We start from the raw sequence: 22823 nt of genomic DNA, 5'->3' as shown, positions 1-22823 counted from the left end.
GATACAAACGACTGGGTACAAGCTGGCAGAGCATGATGCCTAGGATCGTTAGCTTCATAATGTGATGGATGATCTCGAAACATGCCTAGGTGGCTCAAGTTCCAGCGTCTGGCTCGACTATTGCCCAAGCGACTGCGTGACCCTCATAAGCTGAGAAGCTTTTGTCGCCGTCCGATAAGGCGTGTTCCCCAAATGCAAGCCATTAGGCTAAGCGCCCGTCGTTACAATGCACAGGCTTAGGATTGGCAAGGCGGCTGCGTGATTCACACTGCGAGGCTTCTGCACAGCGATCGATCTGGGCTTGATCAGCAGTGGAAATTACCACTTGTCTCCTAGGGTTCAAACAAATAACCTCCGTCCTAGATTGATTGGTGACGAAGACTAAAAGCACCGGAACTAAAACAAGTGGGGCTTCAACGGGAAGCCCTGCTGACGCCCCCCGAGACCTTACATCCGACGATTCGTGCCGCACCGAACCTCTTGCTCCTCTATTCTGCAAGCTCTAGGTTGAGATGAATGCATGACTGCAGCCTGATCGGTTCCAAGAAGTGTTATGGAATGTTTCACCGGTGCTAAAGCACGATGACGGGATTCTATTGCATGAAGCTGGAGGTTCGGCTTGCCAAGCCCATGATACCCCTCTTCCCTTTTCCAAAACGCAGCATCTGCGTTCTGGAGATTCGCTTCAAGTAGAGTCATATTCCAGTAACTGTTCGTTCACTTTTGGATACATTCGCAGCCTCGATCCTTGGACCTAAGGCTTCACCAAGTTTCTCTTTGGCAGGGTCACTCTCCATACCTTGACCTGTTCACACGCCGACACTGACATTGTCCCAAAGAAGAGATTTTACAAACATTAGGTTCAAAGAAGTTTAGATCGTGTGCGTTGTTGGTATCCGAAAGCCTTCTGCCCAGCTGATGCGCCATAGATTCCCACACTCTAAGCAACCATGTGTTATGTATGGGAAGGCAATATAGAGAAGTGTCAACACTGTTCAGAAACCGATTTCCAAACAGTGCTCCGAATGTTTTGGAACATAGAGCATGCCAGACGAACTCACCAACTGGTCGCTCGCACAACCCAACATTCCTTCAATCAAGACGCACCATCATCCTCGAGACAAGACGCTCATGTGGATTTGCACAGAGATCTGGCCGCCGGAACTCTACGTGAGCATGCTCATAAATTGTCGTATCAAGTCGGACCCTCTTCCTCAAGATATGATGCTGGAATCGAAGTGCCCAGCCAGTATAAGCGGCAGAAATTGAGCGGAAATCAGACCTCTTTCCCAAGACACGACACTAGCATCAATGGATGGCAAGAAAGGAACCCGGACCAACACCCTTCCTCGATACACAACGCTCGTAATCATGGGCCGCCTCAAAGTGGGCAGCAAGCAAAGCACGCGGTCCAAGCATATTCAAGACACAGCGCTCGTACTGCTGGCACGGTACCGAGTGGGCAGCAAGGAAGCAGCCAAAGCCAACCCTCTTGCTCGAGACTGGACGCTCGCATGGATCGCGCAGCTCGAAGGGGACAACAAGCAAAGGACCAAGACTCATCATCTTCCTCCATACACGATACTCTCAGTGACTGGACAACTGGGCGTGGGTGGAAGGAAAGCCACCAAGACCCACCGTATTCATCGAGGCACCACACCACCACAGACCTGACAGGCGAGGAGGAGCATCAAGGGCCGAGCCAAAAGGTTTTCCAGAACCATCACCGCGTTGAAGACATGGAGGTGCTGACAGCGGGGATGAACAAATTACCCCCTCCATGTTGGGGAGACGAACGGGTCATTCTCCCTCTCGCCCAAGAGCAGTTGAGGGAAGAAGATTTTTACAGACGCCAAGAGCAGGAAATGGATGACATCTGGGGTATGTATGCAAAAGAAAGAGAAGCGCTGGCGGCTGTCCACACCCCCGAACCGGAGAAACATTGGACACCTGTGTTTGAGGAGCCGGGGATTTTGGAGCGCAAAACTCCTCTGTGGGACGAGGTTTGGGCACACTCTGTGCTAGGAGGAGAGGCTTGGATGCGTAATTTATTGGGCGAAAACGAAACTTGGCCGCAAGAACCACCAGAAGAAACAGACATTTGGACGCGTGAAGAAGGTGGGATGTTGAGTGCGGCCGTTTTGAAACGACTTTTGCGTGTATTCACTATTCAGGCGGCACAGGAAGAAGAACGATTTCAAGATTCACTGAAGGACGAAGGACCTCAAAGATCAGACGAAAGCGACACGGTCTCTTCCACATTGCGAACCCCAGAAGGGGATGAGGTTACACTGAGTTTTAGCGAGGATTTCACAAGCGCGGGTTATCCGCCTTTAGCTTCCCAAGCGCAGCATTGACAGGGATCAATCATTCAATAGTCTTGGCATCAGTATATCGAGTCTTCGAGTCATTGAATGGTCGAATCACTGTGCTTTGCTACTATCCTTGACCCAACGCTACAGCTTGCAATATTGATGCTTTTACAGTCCCAAATGGAGAGTGGAATTGCATCTTGACCTACTTTACCAGACTCGACAGCAACCTGCACTGGTCAGATTTTCGCGGCTCAATCCAATATCTATCTGCCCAGAATGCTCTCAAATATCCTGATAGGCTCTGTGTCGTTGGGATGGCATCAATTACAATGTTAGGGCGCAATTTCATACTAACAGATCCATGAAGCGTCTAATGTCCTGGCCCGTTACTTCGTGGCATACAAAGAGGAGGTTATCATGATCTGTGCATATCTTTCGGTAGAATTGGTCGTCCCAAGTATGCAGTCTAGCAAGCTTATCTCCCAGTCTTAGGTGTTATAAAGGCTGGGGTACATTCAGCGTCATAGATCCTGCCTATCCTAGCGATTGCCAGATAGTCTATCTCGATGTGACACGGCCTAGGGATTTGATCATGCTAGAGAAGACATTTCGGAAAGAAGATAAGATTCCGCGACAAGTGTGAAATTGGATTCTCGGCCATCTCGACTTAAATGCAGAAGTACCAGCATTGGATTTGCTGAATGGTGATACCTTGAGAGGAGGAGCTAATAGTAATGGCAAAGATGTTTCCTCGCCAGAGAAGCAGCAATTGAGAATCAAACATCCAGGAGTAGTTGTCGGACCTGACTCTAGTGCCTAATTACGCGTGGATCTGAAGGCCGAACAAAAGCCGTCAGTGGTCGCCGTTTCTCGCTTGCTTACTACGTCCCTTTCATGGCCGAGTGAGTCAATCTTTCGGATAATGACCAATATACTATGCTGTCAGGCATAGCCCACGATCCTATCCATAGAGATATCTTCGTCCCCTTAAACCTCGGTGCCAAGTTGCTGGTACCTGCGAAGAAGGCATTCAGCATCAAAGGCTTGCTGAATTGCACACAAGCCAACAGTAATCCATCTGACCCCAGCTATGGGCCATATCGTTGTCGACGGTGCCACTGCAGAATTCCCGTCATTATATCATGCCTTTTCCGTTGGAGACGTTCTCATCAAGCGAGACTGCCGACTACCTGCAATCATTGGCTGCTAACGTCCGCAGAGTCAATGTATTTAGCACAACAGAGAAAAAAAAAGCAGTCAGCTACTGTGAGATTCCATCTCGAAACGAGGACCTCAGTTATTTGGCAAGAACGAACGACACAATACCGACTGGGCGAGGTATGCGAGATATCCAGTGTCCTGTAGTAGACCATGAGTCCTTGGGAAGGGGAAGTCCTCCATTGTGCAAAGTCGGAGGGTTTGGCAAGATTTACGTCGGTGCTGGAGGCTTAGCTGAAGGTTATCTTGGCTCTGACGAGTTGAACCGCGAGAAAGTTGTTCTGATTTTTTTTTCCCTCGATCAAAATGCCTAGATCGAAGCAAAAGGTAATGGCTTTGACGAGCGTCGTCAAAGAGAGCCTTGGCGAGCGTTCTGGAGACGCCCTCGTGATCGAGTGTACAGTCCCACAGTCAGCCATTTGAACAAACTGGAGGTGCAATACCACTGACAGAAGTAGAAGTTGATTAGGGGATTCAGGCTATCATCCAGACAGCCGTGATATTCAGTGCTCTGATCGAGCTGATGACCAGGTCTCGATCCGCGGTTTCAGGATTGAAATCGATACACGTATATCACATTACCCACATGTCAGAGAGAACGTCACATTGGTCGGAAGAGACAATGATGAGGAGTCAACCCTTGTCTAATGTATTGTACCTGCCACGGAGGGCCTGCTCTCCGGACGGTACCAAAAACCACACCATGACTGGAATGCCCAAAAGGTTCAAGTCATTGCGGGACCGCGTCCGAGCAGCCCTCAGGGAAAAATTGCCGCCATACGCCGTTCCTTCGGTCATCATCCCACCCCAGAAATTTTCTCGGTTCAACATGCCTCATGCCCTTGTAGCAGTATACTGACCAACATCTAACACTCACGGCTTCATGTACATTGTTCTTCCGAACCAAGCAACTTAAATGTCAAGGAAAGAATGTACGACCGGCAGTACTTCTTGAAACAGAGGTGCGCCATGCATTAATTCAAGAAACCTACTAAGTGACCCTTCAACGACATGCGGATGACATCGAAGAAACAACAAAGCCATAAATGCTCCCAGATGAGAACTACAGATCATCGAACCCGAGAGGAACTGATCGAGCAGTTCTACGAATTCATCGCAGAGTTATACCGCAAGACAAGCGATGACTCGAGAAGTGAAGTGAGCCATGAGCGGGCAAGAATTCTGAACAATAGTTGACCAGGAAAATCTCAGTGCTCCAAATGAAGCGGCGAACATCATAATCTAGGGCTGAAGCCTCTAGGACATCGAAATCTCAACATTTTCTTATTGACAAGGACCGTCAACGACCCAATCGAGGATTTTAAGCCTGAAAGGATGCAAAATCGTGGGATCGTGGGCGTTCACGCTGTGTAACGCTACGGAAGATATGTGTGGATGGTTGCTTGGTTCCTGGGGCGCTGGCCACTTCTTTTTTTTCGAGCATTGCTTCAACCATACAGAATCAGACCAAAATGAAGGCACTCAGAATGCTCTCAGATGGGGACTGGGATCATGTCCTTTGGAGCACTGAGATCTTCCTTGTCCACCCGTGTTTATAATCATCGCCCGCTCATGGCTCTTTCCCCTTCATTGATTATGGGACAGATCTTACTCACGGACCTCCACACTTGACAACCGATTGAAAAAACGTAACGTAGAGTATGCTGGAATTGTGTATTGTGCTATCTCAACATCACTATATACTCTGCATTCCAGTGTGTGCCCGTCCATGATTCTCAGCTCAATACCATTCCCTCTTAAGTAATGTTACAATGCTTGGCAAATGTAACCCCGAATTCTCCTGCCCACGAGAGAGTCTATCGACAGTGATCTCCGATTGCATTGGGTCCATGAGACTGGTGTCCTGGATCCAGTCTGAAAATCCCTCTCGGAACGAGGGCAAGCGGTACTGCGACACAAGCAAAGCCTTCTTGTCAAGCTGTAGGGCATGCTCGTAAGAGGGAGGCACCACCTTCTGCATATGATGATGTCCTGAGAGCAGGAAGAACATCCTTTTTCCCATTGCGTTGTGACTAGAGCGACGCATGGGAGTGTTCTTCGAAAGACCGAATTCGGAGAGCAGCCGCTGATCTGCTTTAGTTCTTCGTTTAGCGAGAGAGGGTTGAAGGTGCGAAGGGTTTGGCAACGTCACTTGATTGAATAAACCACGTGGAGTGTATATAGAGTTGTGCTGGGTGCGCTGTGGCGCCGAGTCAGCCAGGGTCTGAGGAGAAGCTGATGTAGGGGTGGCCATATCGGCAATGGCTAGAAAGTGAACATTGTTGTGTCGTTCCTGTGGGTTGTTCATTGAGGAAATGGCGTTGAGATGCTAGGCTACCTCTAATTGTCAATTGATCCAAGGCTAGCAATATATACAAAAGGTTAGTCTTACACAACTCTGTACCATGTACACATAGGGCTGGCTCCATTGGCGAACAGTCATACTGTGGGCATTGATTGCCGAAAGAAAGTCCAGACAGTTCCACGTTCTGACTTACCATAGGTCAATTCGTTGATCGGGTGCACACGGGAAGAAGCATGAATTGATACAACCTTCAAGAATTTGCACATGCGAGAGAAGCGACAATCAATACCCACAGCATAAACAGAGAACATGCGTGATCGAATTGCTAGGCCTATATCTCCATTCACTTATCCAAGAGGCGTGCTATGACAGGAGTAAGATTGCCGGAAACACGTGCAGCTAGATCGGAAACAAGAAGGCAACAACGAACAATAAAAGGCTGCTGCGCCAAGACGACTTCTACGGAAACATTAGCTGCTCTCCACTCAGTCTCCAGAGGCCCATGTATGCGGCTGGAGCTGTCAGATCGTTGATCACCTGCAAAGATTCATGCGTTTCCCCGCAAAATCTTCCGACTGCGAACGACAGGTTCGTGACCGGAGTATTGCATAATCCAGGGTGAATGGGGAGCTCAAAGTGAAAGCGAACAGCATTTTGGGCAAACACCGAAACAACCAGAATGAAGTTTCGGACATGGCAAGTCTAAACAAAGACGGGCACACACTCGTAAATGAATAGACAATATAGTGCAACGAGCACGAAAACAGACAAGCGACCAGGTAAAGGCTCTCAAATCATTAAACGAAAAAAGGGGATGAACAAATAGATCAGCAGCAAAACGGTCAGCAGCACAAACCATACGCACGTAAAAAGCTCCTCTTCCAGTGATCAACGACCGTTGCAGCTATGAAAAGGTGTCTGGAAATGCGTTTTACTAGGTTCTGCCCCTTATTCGATGGCTCTTAATGGTTGGGTCGCTTCCCTCGCAGTAAAAGTCTTGTGCCTTTCCTGCTTCGTCGACGTGGTTTCGAGTCGAGAGGTTGTCATCTCCGACTGCGATAAATTGTCCTTCTTCAAAAGAGGTGTTCCATCGCTGGGTATAATAGGTCAATCAACCAGCCGCCATGTCAACATGCATGTGCCCATTTCCACCCCTTATTGTCTCTTCTTGTGTACCATCTTTATTGTGCATCTCCATTCCAGCGTACCTCTCCTCAGCAGCTGCAATACACCTAACGTTAGCAGCGGCCTTATTCATCGTCTCGACCCACTCCTCCTCTGGTACACTGTCCCACACTATGCCTCCACCAGCCTGCAGATAGGCAACTCCATCCTTAACAAGCATAGTCCTCAGGGCAATACAGGTATCCATCGCACCTTCAGTCTCTTTTCCAGCCTGATCAACATTTCCGTAGCCAAAATACCCAACTGCGCCGGCATAGACACCTCGTTTCTCCTTTTCCAGCTCAGCGATAAGTTCCATAGCACGGACTTTAGGGGCGCCGCTGACAGTGCCAGCAGGAAATATAGAGCGGAAAGCGTCAAAACGTGATTTTCCTTCTCGCAAAAGGCCACTCACTTGCGAAACGAGATGCTGGACATGGGAGAATTTTTCGACGACCATGAGTCTATCCGTTCTCGTACTGATGGGGTCGCAGACACGATTGATATCGTTGCGGGCAAGGTCAACAAGCATGACATGTTCAGCCCTGTCTTTCAGACTTGCCCGCAATTCGTTAGCGAGCTTGAGATCCTCAGCAAGGGTTGCACCACGCTTAACAGTGCCAGCGATAGGATGCGTAATTATACGATGGGTGTCTTCCTCGCGTTTGACGAGGAGTTCGGGTGAGGCACCCACAAGGTGGAACGTGGAACAAGAAATGTAGAATAGGTATGGTGAGGGATTGGTGGTTCGGAGCTGGCGGTAGATGTTAAAAGGGTGGAGGGTCGTGGGCCGCGCTATGCGGTGGGATGGGACCGCTTGTATTATAGAGCCACGTTGGATTTCTTTCTTGAGGCTGATGACATGAGCCTCGTACCCAGCTTGGCCAAGGTTGGATTCGTAGGTCTGGTTCGGCGCTATTGGAGGCTGAGGCGGAAGAGGTATGTCTTGGGATTGGAGGATCGAGATTGTGGTGGTGAGGTTTTCATAGGCGGATTGATAAGCAGATGAGATGGAGGCGGGATTTGTAGGCGATGGAGGTACATGTAGGTACGTAATGATTTTAACCACCTGGAAGAAATGGTCGAAAGCCACGATTGTGTCGAAGAGCATGAAGAGGGATTCGGGAACTTTGAGAACGTCTTTCATTCTCCGGGCTGTCCGTGGCTCGAAGTATCGAACGCAATCATAGCCCACATAGCCAATGGCTCCTCCGGTGAGTGGAGGTAATATGAGTCCTGGGATGACTGCTTCTCGGTATTGTGCCAACTCTTCCTCGAGGAAAGGCAACGGGTCACCCTCGGGTCCATGGCCAGGACCGGTTTTCAGTATCTTCCTTGGATCTGTATGACAAGAATTTAGTGCTTCTGAGTCTTGTGTAGTATGCAGGTCTCACCTGCACCAACGAAACTATATCTGCCAATAGTCTCGGAGCTAGCAGCACTTTCGAATAGGAAAGAATAGCTGGCATTGGACCTAAGACCGCTCAGCAGCCATTCAACAACATTCCACGACCCAACTGACTTAGCCGAGATCTTCAGGTATGCCAGCGTAGGAGTTAATATATCTGCGGGTATCGTTGCACATATCGGGACGAGGTTTGGGGGATTCGAAGAGTTTTGAGATGCAGAGAGTACCTCTTGTACAGTTTCTAATGATGGTTGTACATTCAACTAAGACATGTAAGCACCTTTGTGGCCCGAGAGTACCCTATGAGACGTACTTTAGGAGTCATACTGCTAGGTATATGAGGTTGTGAGTAAGTGATTACCAAAATTCCATTTTAGCTATAAGGATCAGCGGGTGATCTCCAAGCAGGCATTCCTAGATCCCGCCCCCGCATGAAGCTTAAGAAAGTCTCCGAGGTTCCTCTGCCTAACCCTAATCACAGTATCACTGCATGCATGGCGGAATATTGACGTTCTTTAGTAAATCGATGCAGCTAGATTACCGTCTGCGCAATCAAACTTGAATCATTGAAAAGCTACAGATGGTCTGTATCAAGTGGGAAAGACATTATGGCACTACGCAGTGTTCCCGAGGGCAAGTATCATCAAGCATACACAATTCCTGGCACAAACTCACGGTCACGAATCACAATGCTCTTTCAATGGCGCAAGTATAGAAGCCTCTCTGTTCGTCATCCTCTCGTCGGCGGAAGCATTTCACAATATTCTGCATCTGCACGACCTCCTCATGAATATCCTCGTCGGCTTTAGATGCCTTCAGCCTCTTCCTCCTAGGCACAACGTATCCAGGTATGCCGGGTGTTGCCTGTCGACAAAGCCGCTAAAATAGAATCTCCCCACTATGTTCGACCTCGAATCCAAGCTTTTGCAACTTCTTTGCGCGCACCTTGTCGGTCTGTTTCTTTTCCTTGTTCACTTTAACGCTCAGAGCGTGCACTTCCTCTGGAGATACTTTGCGATAAGGCTCAGGTATATAATCGTCCTTGTCAAGATCCTAGATTTAAGAGGAGATCAGACAAAGCGTGCGGTTTGAGAATTGCCTTAGAAGGTGTCGTACAATTTCACCAAGAAGCAGGACATTTTCGCCTCGAACCAGGAATATGCCGCGTACAATATCAGCGTAAACTTCCTGGACGAAGATGCGCTCCATCGTATCCTGCAGGACTAGATTGGCTGTGCAACCGAAGGAACCAATGTTCAGTACACGTATTCTCTTTTCAGCCGTTTTCGTTCGTACCAAATTGATCCCAGCTTCTCAGCACTCCGATGAGCTTTCGTCCATCTCGAAGAACCAAAACTAGCTTCTCTATAGATATTGAACGGCACCCGCCTTGGTCAGTCACACAGATAGATCCTTGCCACTCGTTCGTTGAAATCGTGGCTGTCCCAAGGGAGTCTCACTATCTGTCAGATCCAAAAGTTGGGCGGCGGTGGTAAACATCTGCATTGTCAGCTTTGATGACGCCAGCAACGCGTTACAAAGCTCACCTGTGGTGGGAGTTGCGGAAGTCCTCCTGGAGGCGGAGCCACATGATTCGGGCCTCCTGCTGGCGCCAGGTCTTGTATTGACAGGTTCTCCATGAAATTAGTTGAGTGCCAGCTGATATTTTAAGGTATGTCCATTGCATAGACTGTAGAATGTTGGATCACTATCATTCTCTACGTCGACATGCACATTGTTGTGGCATTTGCATTGTCGTGGCGGGTACTCCCGCGTAATACAGACAGGGGTCTTCAGCCTTATGGCTCGCGACAAATGCTCGAGAATTCTTGATGCCTTTGACACGATGACACAGCTCAGCCGCTGAACGACTATCGCATCCAAAGTTACTTGAGCGGGCTTGCGCCGTTACACAACTTTTATTATGGACTACGACAACATGGACGTTGATGAGGTGGGACCTCGAGTAACCGTCCGCGAGGCACGCTATCCTTCTGGAGTATATGCCCTTCAAGACTGACCCACTGTTTCAGGCCGCCACCGACCATGTCGACTTCACCCTTAGCAACGTAGACCTCGCCTTCGCCAACTCCCTCCGCCGAACTATCCTCGCTGAAGTCCCAACCATGGCCATCGATCTCGTCGAAGTCGAAGTCAACACTTCAGTTCTCCCCGATGAATTCATCGCTCACCGACTTGGTCTTATCCCTTTAAATTCCCGCCAAATAGAAGACGTTCTCTACACCCGAGATTGCGACTGCGACCAGTACTGCGAAAATTGCTCCGTCACCATTATGATGAATGCCAAGTGTTCGAAGGACAATGAGGATGTTGTGAAGGTCTATGCAAGAGATCTTATTGTTTCTGAACCAAGGCCAAATGAGTGGGTGGGAAATCCTGTTATCACAGATGAGGCTGGACAGGGTTCTGTGATTTGTAAGTTGAGGAAGGGACAGGAGGTAATAATGAAGTGTATTGCGAAAAAGGGAATTGCGAAGGAGCATGCAAAGTGGGCGCCTACGAGTGCAGTGGGATTCGAGTATGACCCGCACAACAAGCTGAAGCATCTGGATTATTGGTATGAGGAGGATCCAATCAAGGAATGGTAAAGTGCCCTGACTTCTTTAGTTGTCACATGGGAGTAGCGATTTGCTGACACTTCGAATCTCGCAGGCCAAAATCAAAGAACGCTGAATGGGAAGAAGCGCCTCAAGACGGTGAACCTTTCGACTACAACGCCAGCCCCTCCCAATTCTTCTTCGAGCTTGAGTCCATTGGCAACCTGGAACCCGACGCGGTCGTACAACAAGGCATCAAAGTCATGCAACAAAAGCTTGCCGCCGTCTTACAAGAACTTACAGGCGATGACTCAAGGCCTGGCGAAGCGGATGCGGATGGGTTTGGAGGACAGAGTCCAGATGGTATGCCACAGGGCGGGGAGTATGGGGTCGATCAAGGATATACGACACCGTATGTCAATGGAGGAGCGACGAGTGCATGGGGCGGAGGGGCAACGCCCTATGGTGCGACTCCCTACGGCCAAAATGGATGGAACCAATAAGGAGGCAACAAGATAAAAAGGTTTCCGTGTAACATCAGGCATTAAGCGGGCGTTGGGAGCTTGCAGCGAGGTGACTTGGCTAAGTCCTGGATCTTTGAGGGTACTAGAGCATCAGAACTATCAAATCGGGAGACTGTCATCCCCTGTACCAATTAGTATGGATCTGCCATCGTAAGAAAACAACCCTTCTATACTCTGCAATCCAAGAAAAAAGCTGTCACGCAGGCAGCCACACCTTGAATCCTAGCCTGAGAAACCAAGGAGCCTATGAAACAATATCCTTGGTCAAGACAAAAAGGGCATGATTACCCCTGCGTATAGAGCTAACCAGTGTGGAAATAGTGGAATCCCACTCGAGGCACTCAAAATTCTCAGGTCCGCTCCCTCCTTCCCAACCGACAAAGACACCATGCATGTCCTTGGATCGTGACCCGTTGACATTATCGATCGGTTAGGTATATTATGACGTTTTATTTGACATCCTTGTCCCATCTCCTGGTTCCCTTCGGGTGCGCGCCAAGCCAACGAACGGCATGGCGCCAGGACGCGGGCTAAAACGAACCAGCAGGGAGCCAGGACATGGGATAGGCTTTTCCAAGCCTACTTTCGGAATCCCAGCTATCCTCTCATCATGTCTTTGATAATGCCCCTTCCGTCTGCGATTCTTATATGATATAAAATCACTGATGAGCTGCTGACCGTGCCCGTTACCCAACGTATTCGCATGATGTCGGGACTGCTGAGACTTTTGCGATCTAAATGGAGCCCACCTGCTAAGACTACATCCACGTTCAATGGAAAGACCGTCGTCATCACAGGCTCAAACACAGGTCTGGGATTCCAAGCTGCTCGTACTTTTCTAGAGCTCTCTGCTTCCCATGTCGTCCTTGCAGTCCGTAATACATCCAAAGGGGACATCGCTCGCAAGCAACTTGAAGCTCAAACTGGCAGAGATGGGGCCATCTCTGTTCTGGAGCTTGACATGAACAACTTTACCAGCGTTAAAAGCTTTGCCGGACGTGTCAGCCGACAATTCAAAAGTATCGATATCGTCATTCTGAATGCGGGTCTTCACAATAGAGAGTACGTCACAAGTCCAGAGGGTTGGGAAGAAACACTGCAGGTCAACACCCTGTCTACCACCCTTCTTGCTTTGCTACTCCTGCCTAAGCTGCGGTCTGCGAGACTAGAAGATTCTGCTTCGTTACCGCACCTTGTCCTTGTTTCCTCAGGATTGCATACCGGAGTTGCCCGATCTTCCATTCCATCTCCACCCCAGAACATATTATCAGCTCTCGATACTCCACCTGAGCCAGCGGTTGCCTTCAATGGCGGGCGTCAATACGCTGTTTCTAAGCTTTTCTTGATGTACGCCGTTAAGTCTCTCGCCTCACTAGCAACGTCACCAAGCGGTGAGCCCCAAATCATTGTCACCTCCTGCTGTCCGGGCTTCTGTGTCTCTGAGCTGGGAAGGCAATACAGCAGCTGGTTTGAGAGTTGGGCTAAGTGGGCTTTCTACGGCTTGTTTGCCCGTTCCACTGAAGATGGAGCTCGGACACTCGTTGGCGCCAGTACACTGGGAGAGGAGGCGCAGGGTGGGTATTTGACAAACGGGGAGTTACAGACACCGGGCGAAATGGTGGTCAGCCATGAGGGAAAGGAGATTCAGAAGCAGGTCTGGAAAGAGATAGTCGATGTGTTGAAAGCAAAAGTGCCAGAGGTGGAAAATCTGGCTGTTGCTGCTAAGTAATCAAATATGGTTCATGGCGCGAGACATCAGAGCTCAAAGTCCAGAACTTCCCTTGTTGATCATCTATAAAAGCAGATAACGTCAGCCGGGAAGAGCAGAAAAAGAAAGTTCCTGAATTGAGACTGGGACAATTTGGTAGTACTAGAAATTTTGGCAGGCAAGACTTCTCATTTTCTTACGCCTCTATTGGGCTTCATCCTTACAAAGATGCTATTGGAAGTTAGGCAATACCGCAGTTCAAGCTTTAAGCAATAGAGCGATCTCTCCCTCGGTGTGAACCTGTTGATGTGTTGGGGGTTGTTACCGCTTCGACTGCCACCTTTCCGACATCTCCCTTGCCGGCGAACTTGCCGCAGTGGGATATGAAGTTTTTGAGGTCCCCTCTATTCATGGCTTATGAACCGTTCACTTACCATGTGGCTGTCATTGGATTTCACCTTTCGGTAACGATCGCTCCTTGATACCGTATTATGCTCTCAGCGGTCCTTCGATCCGTAGCTTGTACTCGAAGACAGTACCAATTTCATTGTAACTGGTCAGCCTGTTCTTGATTCCTCGCACGCTAGACAACACTGTCGGCGTCAGCTTCGGGATGGTGATTCAAGCATCTCCTAGCTGATTGGACAACGACTATCGACGTTATCGTTGATTTTAAAGGGACAATTGGAGAAATCCGCTTATACATACCGCAACATTATCATCGGGCTATGAAGCCTCGAAAGCACTACAACCGCATCAATTACAATTCAGTTCTCGAGCTTAACGTTCCCTGACAAGCATGGTGTTCCAAAGTCCAAAGCATCCGGAAATCTATTTAGAGATTCGGCCGCCATGGAGCGGCTTCCAGAGGATATGGAAGATGACGAGACCTGGCTGAAGTTTCGACCGCACCACAAGGTCTTCAGATGGAGTCTTATAGGACAATGTAGAGCTAGCCACACGTTTTTCCCTCTGGTGGCTTGAGTGTTTTCTGGCTTAATTGTTTCCGAGGTCTCGACCGTACGTATTTGCGGAGTCCGTCTTTCCTCTTTTGGGTCAAACCTTGAATCGTGGGACATGGTTTGGGGCTGTCTGGTTTGTAGACGTGCTCCCAGGCTTAAAATACCTCCTTACACAGGCAATACGAACTCCGAAAATTCAATCCAGCAGCGACTCATAAAGCGAATGAGACATGGTAACATCACCTATCAGAGAAAATTGAGCCAAAGCTAAACGACCCTGCAGTCATTGTGGTACGGGTATGTGGAGCACCACCTTTTGGTCGTATTAGACTCGCCGATGTTACTCACATGATCAACGGGGTTCACACGATACGCTGGGTGTACATCGTTTCGGAGTCCGTGTTTTCTCTTTTGGACCACATCTTGAGCCTGGAGATGTTTCCAGGGGGTTATCGTCTCGAACAATATTCCAGGGCTCCCTCCATATCCCCACTCAAATAGGCAATACTGACTCTGGAGTTATGATTCGTTTCCTATAGTACCTAAGTATTAGTTGCGTAGGGCTTTTTAATAGGCTTTGTGCCTGCGAACCATTACGTTGCGGTCATGGACGCTCAAGTGAGGTTCAAAGTGCCCCGGCGCGGGCTTTGGTTCAAAGGCAAGAGGAATAGATATGCTTCAAACCACCCGAGCCTTGGGCCGTATTCCTGCCAGATCTCATCTCACAAAACTATTTCTACCACAACATACCAAAAATTTCATTGTCTACGTACCTGTAGCTTACTTAGGGTTAGGGTTACAGCTTGAAACCGTGGGGCTTGACTAATAAATTAGATCATTGAAGGCGCAAATACATTTATGCAGACGGTAGGTCTTTCATATCCTTGCTCTGTAATTGTATTGATGATTCGATGAGGATCAACGACGACTAGTTGAGCAGTTCTATTACGCCGTGGGCCATCCAGTCCGTGCTTCCGTGCGTCTGCGGCAGAGAAAAGCGAGCCACTAGAATTCTGCATGCCGCTAATCGGATTAACAATGCAGCGTCGGAACGTCCAGTGAGAGCCTTCGGCGGCTAAGTAAGGCTCTGTGAGTGGAGCGGAGCGTCGCCTTGGAGGCAACAGCTTGTTAGGACCCATGCAAAGGAAGCATTGTCAAAATCCGAGTGGCCGCAGCAAGTTGTGCCTGCCTGGCAGCCTAGACGATTCGTAGAGAGCAAGGCTACCGAAAGCAGAGACCTGCATTGTGATCGTTGCGCCTCTCAAACTCGGTGCAACAACACAACTCTGATCCTATTATCAAACACCTCGTGTTGCAGCCATCAAGGATATTTATTACTCCGATCTGTCCATCATCGCTGTCTTTTCGAGTTGACCTGAAACTTGTGCTTCCTCTTATTCTTTCTACTACCGACGGATGCCGTGACATCGAACCTTCTCATTTATTCTACAGAAAGATAATGTTGGATCGAGGTGAAGGAAGTGTCCAATCATCAGAAAGCGAATCAGAGAGTATGGAAGTTCCCGGAGAAGGGACTCCCGTATCACTGGGGAGCAATGAAGTGAAGATTGTGGCTCTCGGCGAAGGCAACGACAAAGCTCCAGATGATAAATCTCTAGAAAGTGAAAAGGAGAAATCAAATCCGAGGGCCTCAGTGCTGGAGTACAAGAGCGTCAGCCAGATGTATGTTCAACGAGTCCCAGCTATATACCCGTCACATGAGATCGGCTGCTTACATTCCACTAGCTGGGACAAAGATACCTATGGTCGCAAGCTTGTCGACTCTCTGGAGGATTCTTCCAAGAAAACGGACAAGTATGAGGAGTTCATCTTCGTCGTCCGACGACAATATGGTGCGCCCGTGTACGGTATCTATTCGCAATGGTGTTGACTATGAACTAGATGACCACAACATGCATTTCAAAATATTCATAGACGTTAAATCGGAACTTCTGAGAGACGTCTTGCGGCAAGTCTTGCAAGTGATTCCTACAGTCTCCCTGCATGGAGACAAGCCAGAGGTATGGTCGGTCCCAGAAAATATAGATCTGTACCACTTACGCCACCTTAGATACGGATAGAGGTCCTCTTCCACTTCTTGTCCCAAATCGAATCTAAGCGAGACATTACTAAATTCGATTCCGACAAAGAGACGCAGCACCTCGATCTACTCATTCGCTTCCTTCAGGAGCACTACGCATCCATCATAAAGACTCTACCCGAACTTCTCGGACGTGGCGAAATGACCTTCGACCTTCTCTGGACTCTCTTTCCCCCAAATACCGTGGTGTATACCTCCTGCGTCTACTCCGAAGAGCCGAAATGCCTTATTTTTGACTTTGGAGAGGAGAAACTCCTCAAAAAAGGCAAATTTTACGTTCTCCAATGTCGTTATCTTGACTTCAATGGTAAACTCCTTGGTGAAGTCATAAGCAACCTTTTGATTCCGGAATTCCGCGGGGCGAAACCAATTACGTCTCTGGAAGCATTTCCACTGAAGTATCACCAGGAGGTGGCCAAGGTCAAATCAGAGCTGATAGAACGAGGTCGTCGTTTTGCATCATTGAAGGGTATCCATCACACTGCTTACCAAGGCCTTGCGCACCAAAAGCGAAAAGGCGAACCGTTCAAGTTCTCTGTGAAAGGCCGGATAATGGTGGATCCGATCGCTTTCAAAGAGCACAATCCCAATTACGAAAGACCACGAGTCGATGGATTGTCGGGTCGTGATATTCTAGGTATACGCATCGACGTTCTCAATGAAATCCTCGTCGAAGGGCTTGGCCTTACAGATGAGATCAAACACCATGGCGTAAAGAACAAAATGGGCGAGATGAGAGACGAAGAATTCTTGGTTTGTGGGCCTACTGTCTTGGGATTCAGTCTCGATAGACGAGCATGGGGTAAGGCTCCTTTTGTCTCCGCAGTTGTTGGAAAAGGTCATGTTTTTTTTTCCAGACAATGCTGATACCAACTGAATAGCGGAGTTCGCTGTTTCCGCAATACAAGATATCACATGGACCACCCTACCATTTGATACGCTTGTCATTCCAACCAAGACAAAGGAAATGTTGCAAGCACTCGTACATAACCAAATACCTGACCCAGACAAGCCTGCTTTTGACGACTTCATAGAGGGAAAAGGCAAAGGATTGATTGTGCTACTACAGTACGTTGCCAGCTTCATATTTGCGGCTACACATTGCTTACTATTGCAGTGGTCCACCGGGAGTGGGAAAAACTCTGACCGCCGAGGCCGTTTCGGAATATCAGAAACGACCGCTATATCGAGTTCGTCTTCCCAATAAGACCAAAATCTGCGCCGTCTACTGACTCTCGACAGGTATGTGCCGGAGACCTAGGTCTCGACTCGGAAAAGCTCGAGGACCGGCTCGCGATGATCCTCGACCTCGTCGCCCGCTGGAAGGCCATCTTACTCCTCGACGAGGCAGACGTCTTCCTCGAAGCTCGTACCCAACACCACCTCCAGCACAACACCCTCGTCTCCGTCTTCCTGCGGCAGTTGGAGTATTTTCAAGGCGTAATGATCTTGACCACGAACAGAGTGACCGTCTTCGATGAGGCGGTCCAGAGTCGCATACACCTCGGTATCAAGTACGATCAGTTGAGCAAGAAGGCCAAGGCGGAGATCTGGTCTGCCTTTATTCAGCAGGCAAACAAAGTCTCAACGACCGGACAAGGGGCCAAGCTCTCTTCGAAGCAATTGGACGATCTTAGCAGGAGGGAGTTCAATGGACGACAGGTAAGACCATTGCAAAATCCCTACAAATGGCCCTTGCTAAAGATCGAGTGCAGATCAAGAACACAGTCCGTATGGCTCACGCTTTTGCGACAGCGAAGGGCATACCACTTGGGTACGACCACCTCATGGCTGCCATTGAAGCGAACGAAGACTTCGACAATGATTTCCGAGGAGCAGGGCAGGCTGCGAGCGCGGCGTCATATCTCTAGAGATTTGTCGACCTGTCTAAGCACTATCTAACGCCTTGTGTGGCGAGGAGATTTTTGGGGCCGCGTGCGAATTCGTCTCGGTTTGATTCTTCTTTTAAAGTCAAGCCACTGGAAAGTAGCTTTCATGTATAGATGATTTCGGTTCTGGAAGACAAGCGGGTTTGGGCAGATCGCCCGAGATCTGCCTGTCCGAGTGTAGAAGTGCGCGCTCTCTTGGAGTAGGTTGAATCAATCCAATCACACACTATGCACCCTCGTTATGTCATCTCTAGTCAAACGCAACGGTATCACCCAACGCCATACTCCTGCGCTCGCTTTTTTCCAACCCCCACATTCTGGCCGGAACCCGTCGTCATTGCAAACAAATCCCCAAAAACTCCTCCCGATCAATCGCCCCATCCCCGTCCAGATCAAACTCCTCAATCATAGCCGCCAACTCCTCCTCCTCCAACCCCTCCCCCAACTCCCTCGCCACCCTTCTCAAATCGCTCAGATTGATCTTCCCCTTTCCCCCTTCATCGAACAGCTCGAACGCCCTGAGAATTTCCTCCCTGGGATCCCTCGCTAGTATCTTCTGCGCCATCACGGTCTGGAATTGCGGGAAGGGGAGGAGGAGGCGGGAATTGCTGTGCGCGTATTGTTGGTTGTTGTTGTTGTTGTTTGAGGACGTGGGCGGAGGAGGGGGGGCGGAAGGGGAGCCGTGGGTTTGCAGGATGGAGAGGATTTCGGACTTGGGGAGGTCGAAGCCGAGGGCTTTCATGGCGACTTTGAGTTCGTGGTAGTCGATTTTGTTGTCTTTGTCTAGGTCGAAGAGGTTGAACTGCAAGCGGTGTTGCCAACACATTAGCCCTGCTGTTCTAGGTCCTGCCGCGACAATTTTCTCTCTCTCCCCCTTTCTGCACTTGTCTGCATGTTTCGAAACCCCCGTTCGAACAGCGCACATTGGGCCGAGGAACTCACAGCTTCTTTGATCTCCTCCCTCTGCTCTTCCGTCAACTGATTCTGCTCTTCCCGCTCCAGCCTTTCCTTCTCCAGCCTTTCCCGCTCACGCTCCAGACGGGCATTCTCGCGCTGTTGTTGGGTGGTGGATGCGCCGAAGGTCGGGGCCATGGAGCGGTCCGGGAGTTTGCCAAGATTGCTTGGGTATCCTCGCGACGGGAAGGATGGGTGAGTTGAGGATGCCATAGGGAAAGAGGGTCTATTTGTAGTGTGAGGGTTTACAATGGTGTTGTCGGGCTTGCTGATGAAGCTTTCATTGTGTCAAGGTCGGATCGCGACTGGGGACGCGTCGCGCTAAGATTAAGGGCTTGGAGCCCTTATCGAGGGTGGGGTCGTTTGCGAGGTTACCGAGAACGGTTTCCGACAGTTACGGGCCTCTTTGCTTGCCCATTCTCTGAGGAACATTCTGGGAATGGTCTGTTCTGTGCGTAAGCAAGAAGTGCACGTTAGTAGCTGCAACTTGCAATGCAGCTTGCAAAGATACGGCCAGCTGCGAATACGGTGAGCTTCCGCTTTGCGTGATTATTTCATCATTTCCTTCCGATCAAACCAACAGCATTCAATTCTTCCTTCACACCTCGATATTCTGACAGCACGCGGTTACGAAAATCACAGCCCACATAGCCAAAATGCCCTACATCCTCATAGTCGGAGCATCGCGAGGCCTAGGAGCCGAACTAGCCAAACAGTACGCCTCAAACAACACCGTATTCGCGACCAGTCGCTCGGACAAGGCCCCAGAATCATTCAAGAATATTGAATACATCCCCGACATCGACGTCGCCAAGGAAGATGCAGGCGAGAAACTCGCATCCCATATCGGCAAGAAGACTCTCGACACCGTCATAATAACAGCCGGCTACTTCGCAACCGAGTCCTTCGACTCACCTTCATGGGACAACCAAGTCAAAATGTACACCACCAGCTCCATCGGTCCTGTATTCATTGTGCACTACCTCGTCAAAGCTGGCCTGCTCGCCAAGGGGAGCAAGATTATACTTGTCAGCAGCGAGAGCGGCAGTATCACGTTGAGGCATGAGAGCGAGGGAGGAGGGAATTACGGACATCATGCCAGCAAGAGTGCGTTGAACATGGTTGGGAAGCTATTGAGTCTGGATCTGAAGGAGAAGGGCGTAGCGGTGGGGATTGTGCATCCGGGGTTCATGAGGACGGAGATGACGAGAGGTGTTGGGTTTGATAAGTTCTGGGATGATGGCGGCGGTAGGGACCCATCATCTCCCGCATGGCTTTGTGTGCCATAGCACTAATAGGCTCTTTTGTATAGCTGTCACGCCAGACGAAGCCGCTAAGTCCCTGATTAAGTTCATCGAGACATTCGACATAGAGAAAACAGGTGAATATTGGGCGCCCCGCGGACCACGGTAAGCACCCTCTGGCCCATATCAGCTGCGCTGCCAACTCATGCTCGATATAGGGATATCGGGACTTCGGAAGCTGTACTAGGCAAGGATCTGAGCACGCCTCTACAATTACCTTGGTGAGGTAAGGATCGGCAATTGGGGACGAAGATTTGTGGAATTAAAAACGAAGTTTGGAGCATAGGCCTGGCAAGCAATGATGAGTGCCTCTAAGGCTCTGAAATACTTACTGTGGAACAGCTATCAAGACCAACCGTCCTTTTCCCACCAGCGTTTGACCTGAACAGATGAAGCATTCACGCTGGAAGATGTAGGCTGCGCTCCAGATGGTCCACAAATCTTGCTCCCTATCGATGGCGTCTGCTGCTCACTGCTGCTTGGGCTAGCGATAAAAACTCCCGTTCTGAGAGAACCCGCAACGAGGGGCTGCTTCAAGGTGCTGAAAGATCGTCTTAGACTATTTCTCACGGAATGATTCTCATGCAATTCTGATACATGGAGTGCCGCCTCGACGAGGCCAGTGACCCCTCGCTGTATGGCACACTTCCTACCATCTTACTTAAGAGCCAAATGCCGATTGTGGTATCCTCGCCATGCTGAACCGATTAGCTAGCGCTCATAAATTCTGTTGAGAGCAATGGTTGCTGCTGTTGCCCGGTATTTGTGCATCATTGTTCCTTCGTTGTGGACATGACATAGGTAGGCCGCAGGGGCCCATTAATGTGCTCATTTCACATTCGCGAGATTCGTTTTTAACAATTGGGTTGGCTATCTAGTAAGATCATGTAGCAAGAGCCATGCATAAGGTAGAGGAAGGTTTTGGCCGGCGAAGAGTTTGAAAGGTTCGTGAGGTTTTGACCACACTGACTTACTTTAGCTCTTGCAAATGGATAAACGACTCTTTAGCTACCATCCGGCTCGCATCCGGGTGCCGTCCATATTCTTCAACACCCGTGTGGACCGGGCTTCAACACTCTTATAAACACCACCTCAAGAGATCACTTTCCTGGACAAAGCACCGTTTCAGCATTCCCTTCAGCTTTGCACTTTGTCCATACCCAACCTCAACATTCCACTCCCAGTCTTCTAGCTTCCTCGTCCACAAAGAATCTCTCAACAAATTCACCAAAGCTCCGCCTTAATTCGGAGCCCAACTCAGCAAGCGCCTCGGAACAAGCGCTCCAGCTAAGTCGCGGACCTTCAGCCGGTAACAGTCAGCAGTCAAGCTACAACATGGACGACCCATCTTCGATCGGGAGCTTTACCCGCATTCCCACAGAAGTGAGGATGATCATCTATCGCCTTGTACTCCCCGAACAATGCCGTGGCATTCTGCCAATCTCTACGATGTTACATCAGAGCTACGAAGTCGGTCAACTCGTCTACCAAAACGCTGCCATCTTTCAGACTTCGAAAGCAATCAGTCGGGAGGCAATGGACGTGCTCTACTCAGAAACCCTGTTCAACATTAATCTCTGGAAGTTCAGCCCACGGCTAAATAAGAAGCATCATCTTACTCATCCAGGGCTGCCCCTCATTCAGAATGTGCGTTTCCGGATGGATACGATGATGTACGATCATATCTACGAGGACGATACTGAATACGAAGCGTCAGTCTGACGTCACATCATTCTCGGCTTCAGTGGACCGGCGACCCCGAGAAATACCCTTCGACTTAAGCTAGAGATTGATGGATGGAAGGGTTTTCGGGTCGTGGAGACTGGTTTCTTCCAAGACCTCGCGACTATGACGCGTTTTCGAAGTGTTATTATCGACTTTCAACCATCACGACGCTCACGGTCTGTACTGTGGACACCCTCGTACAAGCCTATTTCCAAGAGAGCTGGAGTTTGGGGGGAAGTCTGGTCGTTGAAAAGTTGGCTCCAAGCTTGGGCCCTGGAGTTGTGGAATCCCGTCGGTCAGAATGTCGTGTTGAGTTCCAACCACGCGCGCATCTAGCAGGAAAAGCCGCGCGCAAAGGTCGGGTTCTTTGATAGGTTGGCTGATAGTGGGATTCGAGCTACTGGGGTATGAAGAAAGCGAGACTGGAAATCGAAAGTGACGGAGACCTTTGATCAACTCGAGGGGATATCAGCCTGCTCGACACATCTACCAAGGATCTTTGAGTATACAAGCGTTGATCACCTTATCTCGTGATTTCAAGCCCATCTAGAATGCCATGCGGCACCGTGGTCTTTGGGAATGACCCTTCTGCAGTCTTCACGCCGTTGATTTCAAGCACGATAGTTGTGTCAGCAGATTTGTGATTGTCTTCAATTCGTAAAGCCGTTTTTTGGAGAAGCCTGATCAC

General features: G+C 49.4%; 9 protein-coding genes across 9 annotated transcripts; 5 read left to right on the top strand and 4 right to left on the bottom strand.

Annotated features, from left to right (window-relative positions):
• Positions 1-1371: 1371 nt before the first annotated feature.
• Positions 1372-2357, top strand: HO133_004716 (uncharacterized protein; the record flags this gene model as incomplete). The annotated part of the gene is made up of 2 exons (XM_037295630.1): positions 1372-1639; positions 1669-2357. 2 exons carry the CDS (start codon positions 1372-1374, stop codon positions 2355-2357), a joined length of 957 nt encoding a protein of 318 aa, XP_037157631.1.
• A 2917-nt stretch (positions 2358-5274) lies between these two features.
• HO133_004715 (uncharacterized protein) lies at positions 5275-5841 on the bottom strand (the record flags this gene model as incomplete). Its single annotated transcript, XM_037295629.1, has 1 exon — positions 5275-5841. The coding sequence occupies one exon, from the start codon at positions 5839-5841 to the stop codon at positions 5275-5277; it is 567 nt and encodes a 188-aa protein (XP_037157630.1).
• Positions 5842-6949: 1108 nt separating this feature from the next.
• Positions 6950-8735, bottom strand: HO133_004714 (uncharacterized protein; the record flags this gene model as incomplete). Its single annotated transcript, XM_037295628.1, has 4 exons — positions 6950-8343; positions 8397-8476; positions 8525-8673; positions 8724-8735. The coding sequence occupies 4 exons, from the start codon at positions 8733-8735 to the stop codon at positions 6950-6952; spliced, it is 1635 nt and encodes a 544-aa protein (XP_037157629.1).
• Positions 8736-9094: 359 nt separating this feature from the next.
• HO133_004713 (uncharacterized protein) lies at positions 9095-10050 on the bottom strand (the record flags this gene model as incomplete). Its single annotated transcript, XM_037295627.1, has 4 exons — positions 9095-9274; positions 9356-9463; positions 9527-9625; positions 9958-10050. The coding sequence occupies 4 exons, from the start codon at positions 10048-10050 to the stop codon at positions 9095-9097; spliced, it is 480 nt and encodes a 159-aa protein (XP_037157628.1).
• A 284-nt stretch (positions 10051-10334) lies between these two features.
• HO133_004712 (uncharacterized protein) lies at positions 10335-11471 on the top strand (the record flags this gene model as incomplete). Its single annotated transcript, XM_037295626.1, has 3 exons — positions 10335-10391; positions 10444-11015; positions 11084-11471. 3 exons carry the CDS (start codon positions 10335-10337, stop codon positions 11469-11471), a joined length of 1017 nt encoding a protein of 338 aa, XP_037157627.1.
• A 727-nt stretch (positions 11472-12198) lies between these two features.
• On the top strand, positions 12199-13221 carry HO133_004711 (uncharacterized protein; the record flags this gene model as incomplete). Its single annotated transcript, XM_037295625.1, has 1 exon — positions 12199-13221. The coding sequence occupies one exon, from the start codon at positions 12199-12201 to the stop codon at positions 13219-13221; it is 1023 nt and encodes a 340-aa protein (XP_037157626.1).
• A 2400-nt stretch (positions 13222-15621) lies between these two features.
• Positions 15622-18134, top strand: HO133_004710 (uncharacterized protein; the record flags this gene model as incomplete). Its single annotated transcript, XM_037295624.1, has 8 exons — positions 15622-15845; positions 15909-16015; positions 16065-16183; positions 16234-17065; positions 17145-17331; positions 17381-17453; positions 17506-17925; positions 17979-18134. The coding sequence occupies 8 exons, from the start codon at positions 15622-15624 to the stop codon at positions 18132-18134; spliced, it is 2118 nt and encodes a 705-aa protein (XP_037157625.1).
• A 352-nt stretch (positions 18135-18486) lies between these two features.
• Positions 18487-19244, bottom strand: HO133_004709 (uncharacterized protein; the record flags this gene model as incomplete). Its single annotated transcript, XM_037295623.1, has 2 exons — positions 18487-18954; positions 19095-19244. The coding sequence occupies 2 exons, from the start codon at positions 19242-19244 to the stop codon at positions 18487-18489; spliced, it is 618 nt and encodes a 205-aa protein (XP_037157624.1).
• A 518-nt stretch (positions 19245-19762) lies between these two features.
• HO133_004708 (uncharacterized protein) lies at positions 19763-22132 on the top strand (the record flags this gene model as incomplete). The annotated part of the gene is made up of 4 exons (XM_037295622.1): positions 19763-20354; positions 20419-20515; positions 20569-20631; positions 21595-22132. The coding sequence occupies 4 exons, from the start codon at positions 19763-19765 to the stop codon at positions 22130-22132; spliced, it is 1290 nt and encodes a 429-aa protein (XP_037157623.1).
• Between the last annotated feature and the right edge of the window lie 691 nt (positions 22133-22823).

This window comes from Letharia lupina (genome assembly GCF_014066315.1).
Source record: "Letharia lupina isolate WasteWater1 chromosome Unknown contig_2, whole genome shotgun sequence".
NCBI classification, from domain to species: Eukaryota; Fungi; Ascomycota; class Lecanoromycetes; order Lecanorales; family Parmeliaceae; genus Letharia; species Letharia lupina.
The sequence above is the reverse complement of the archived record's forward strand: the minus strand, read 5'-3'. Positions and strand labels throughout refer to the sequence as shown.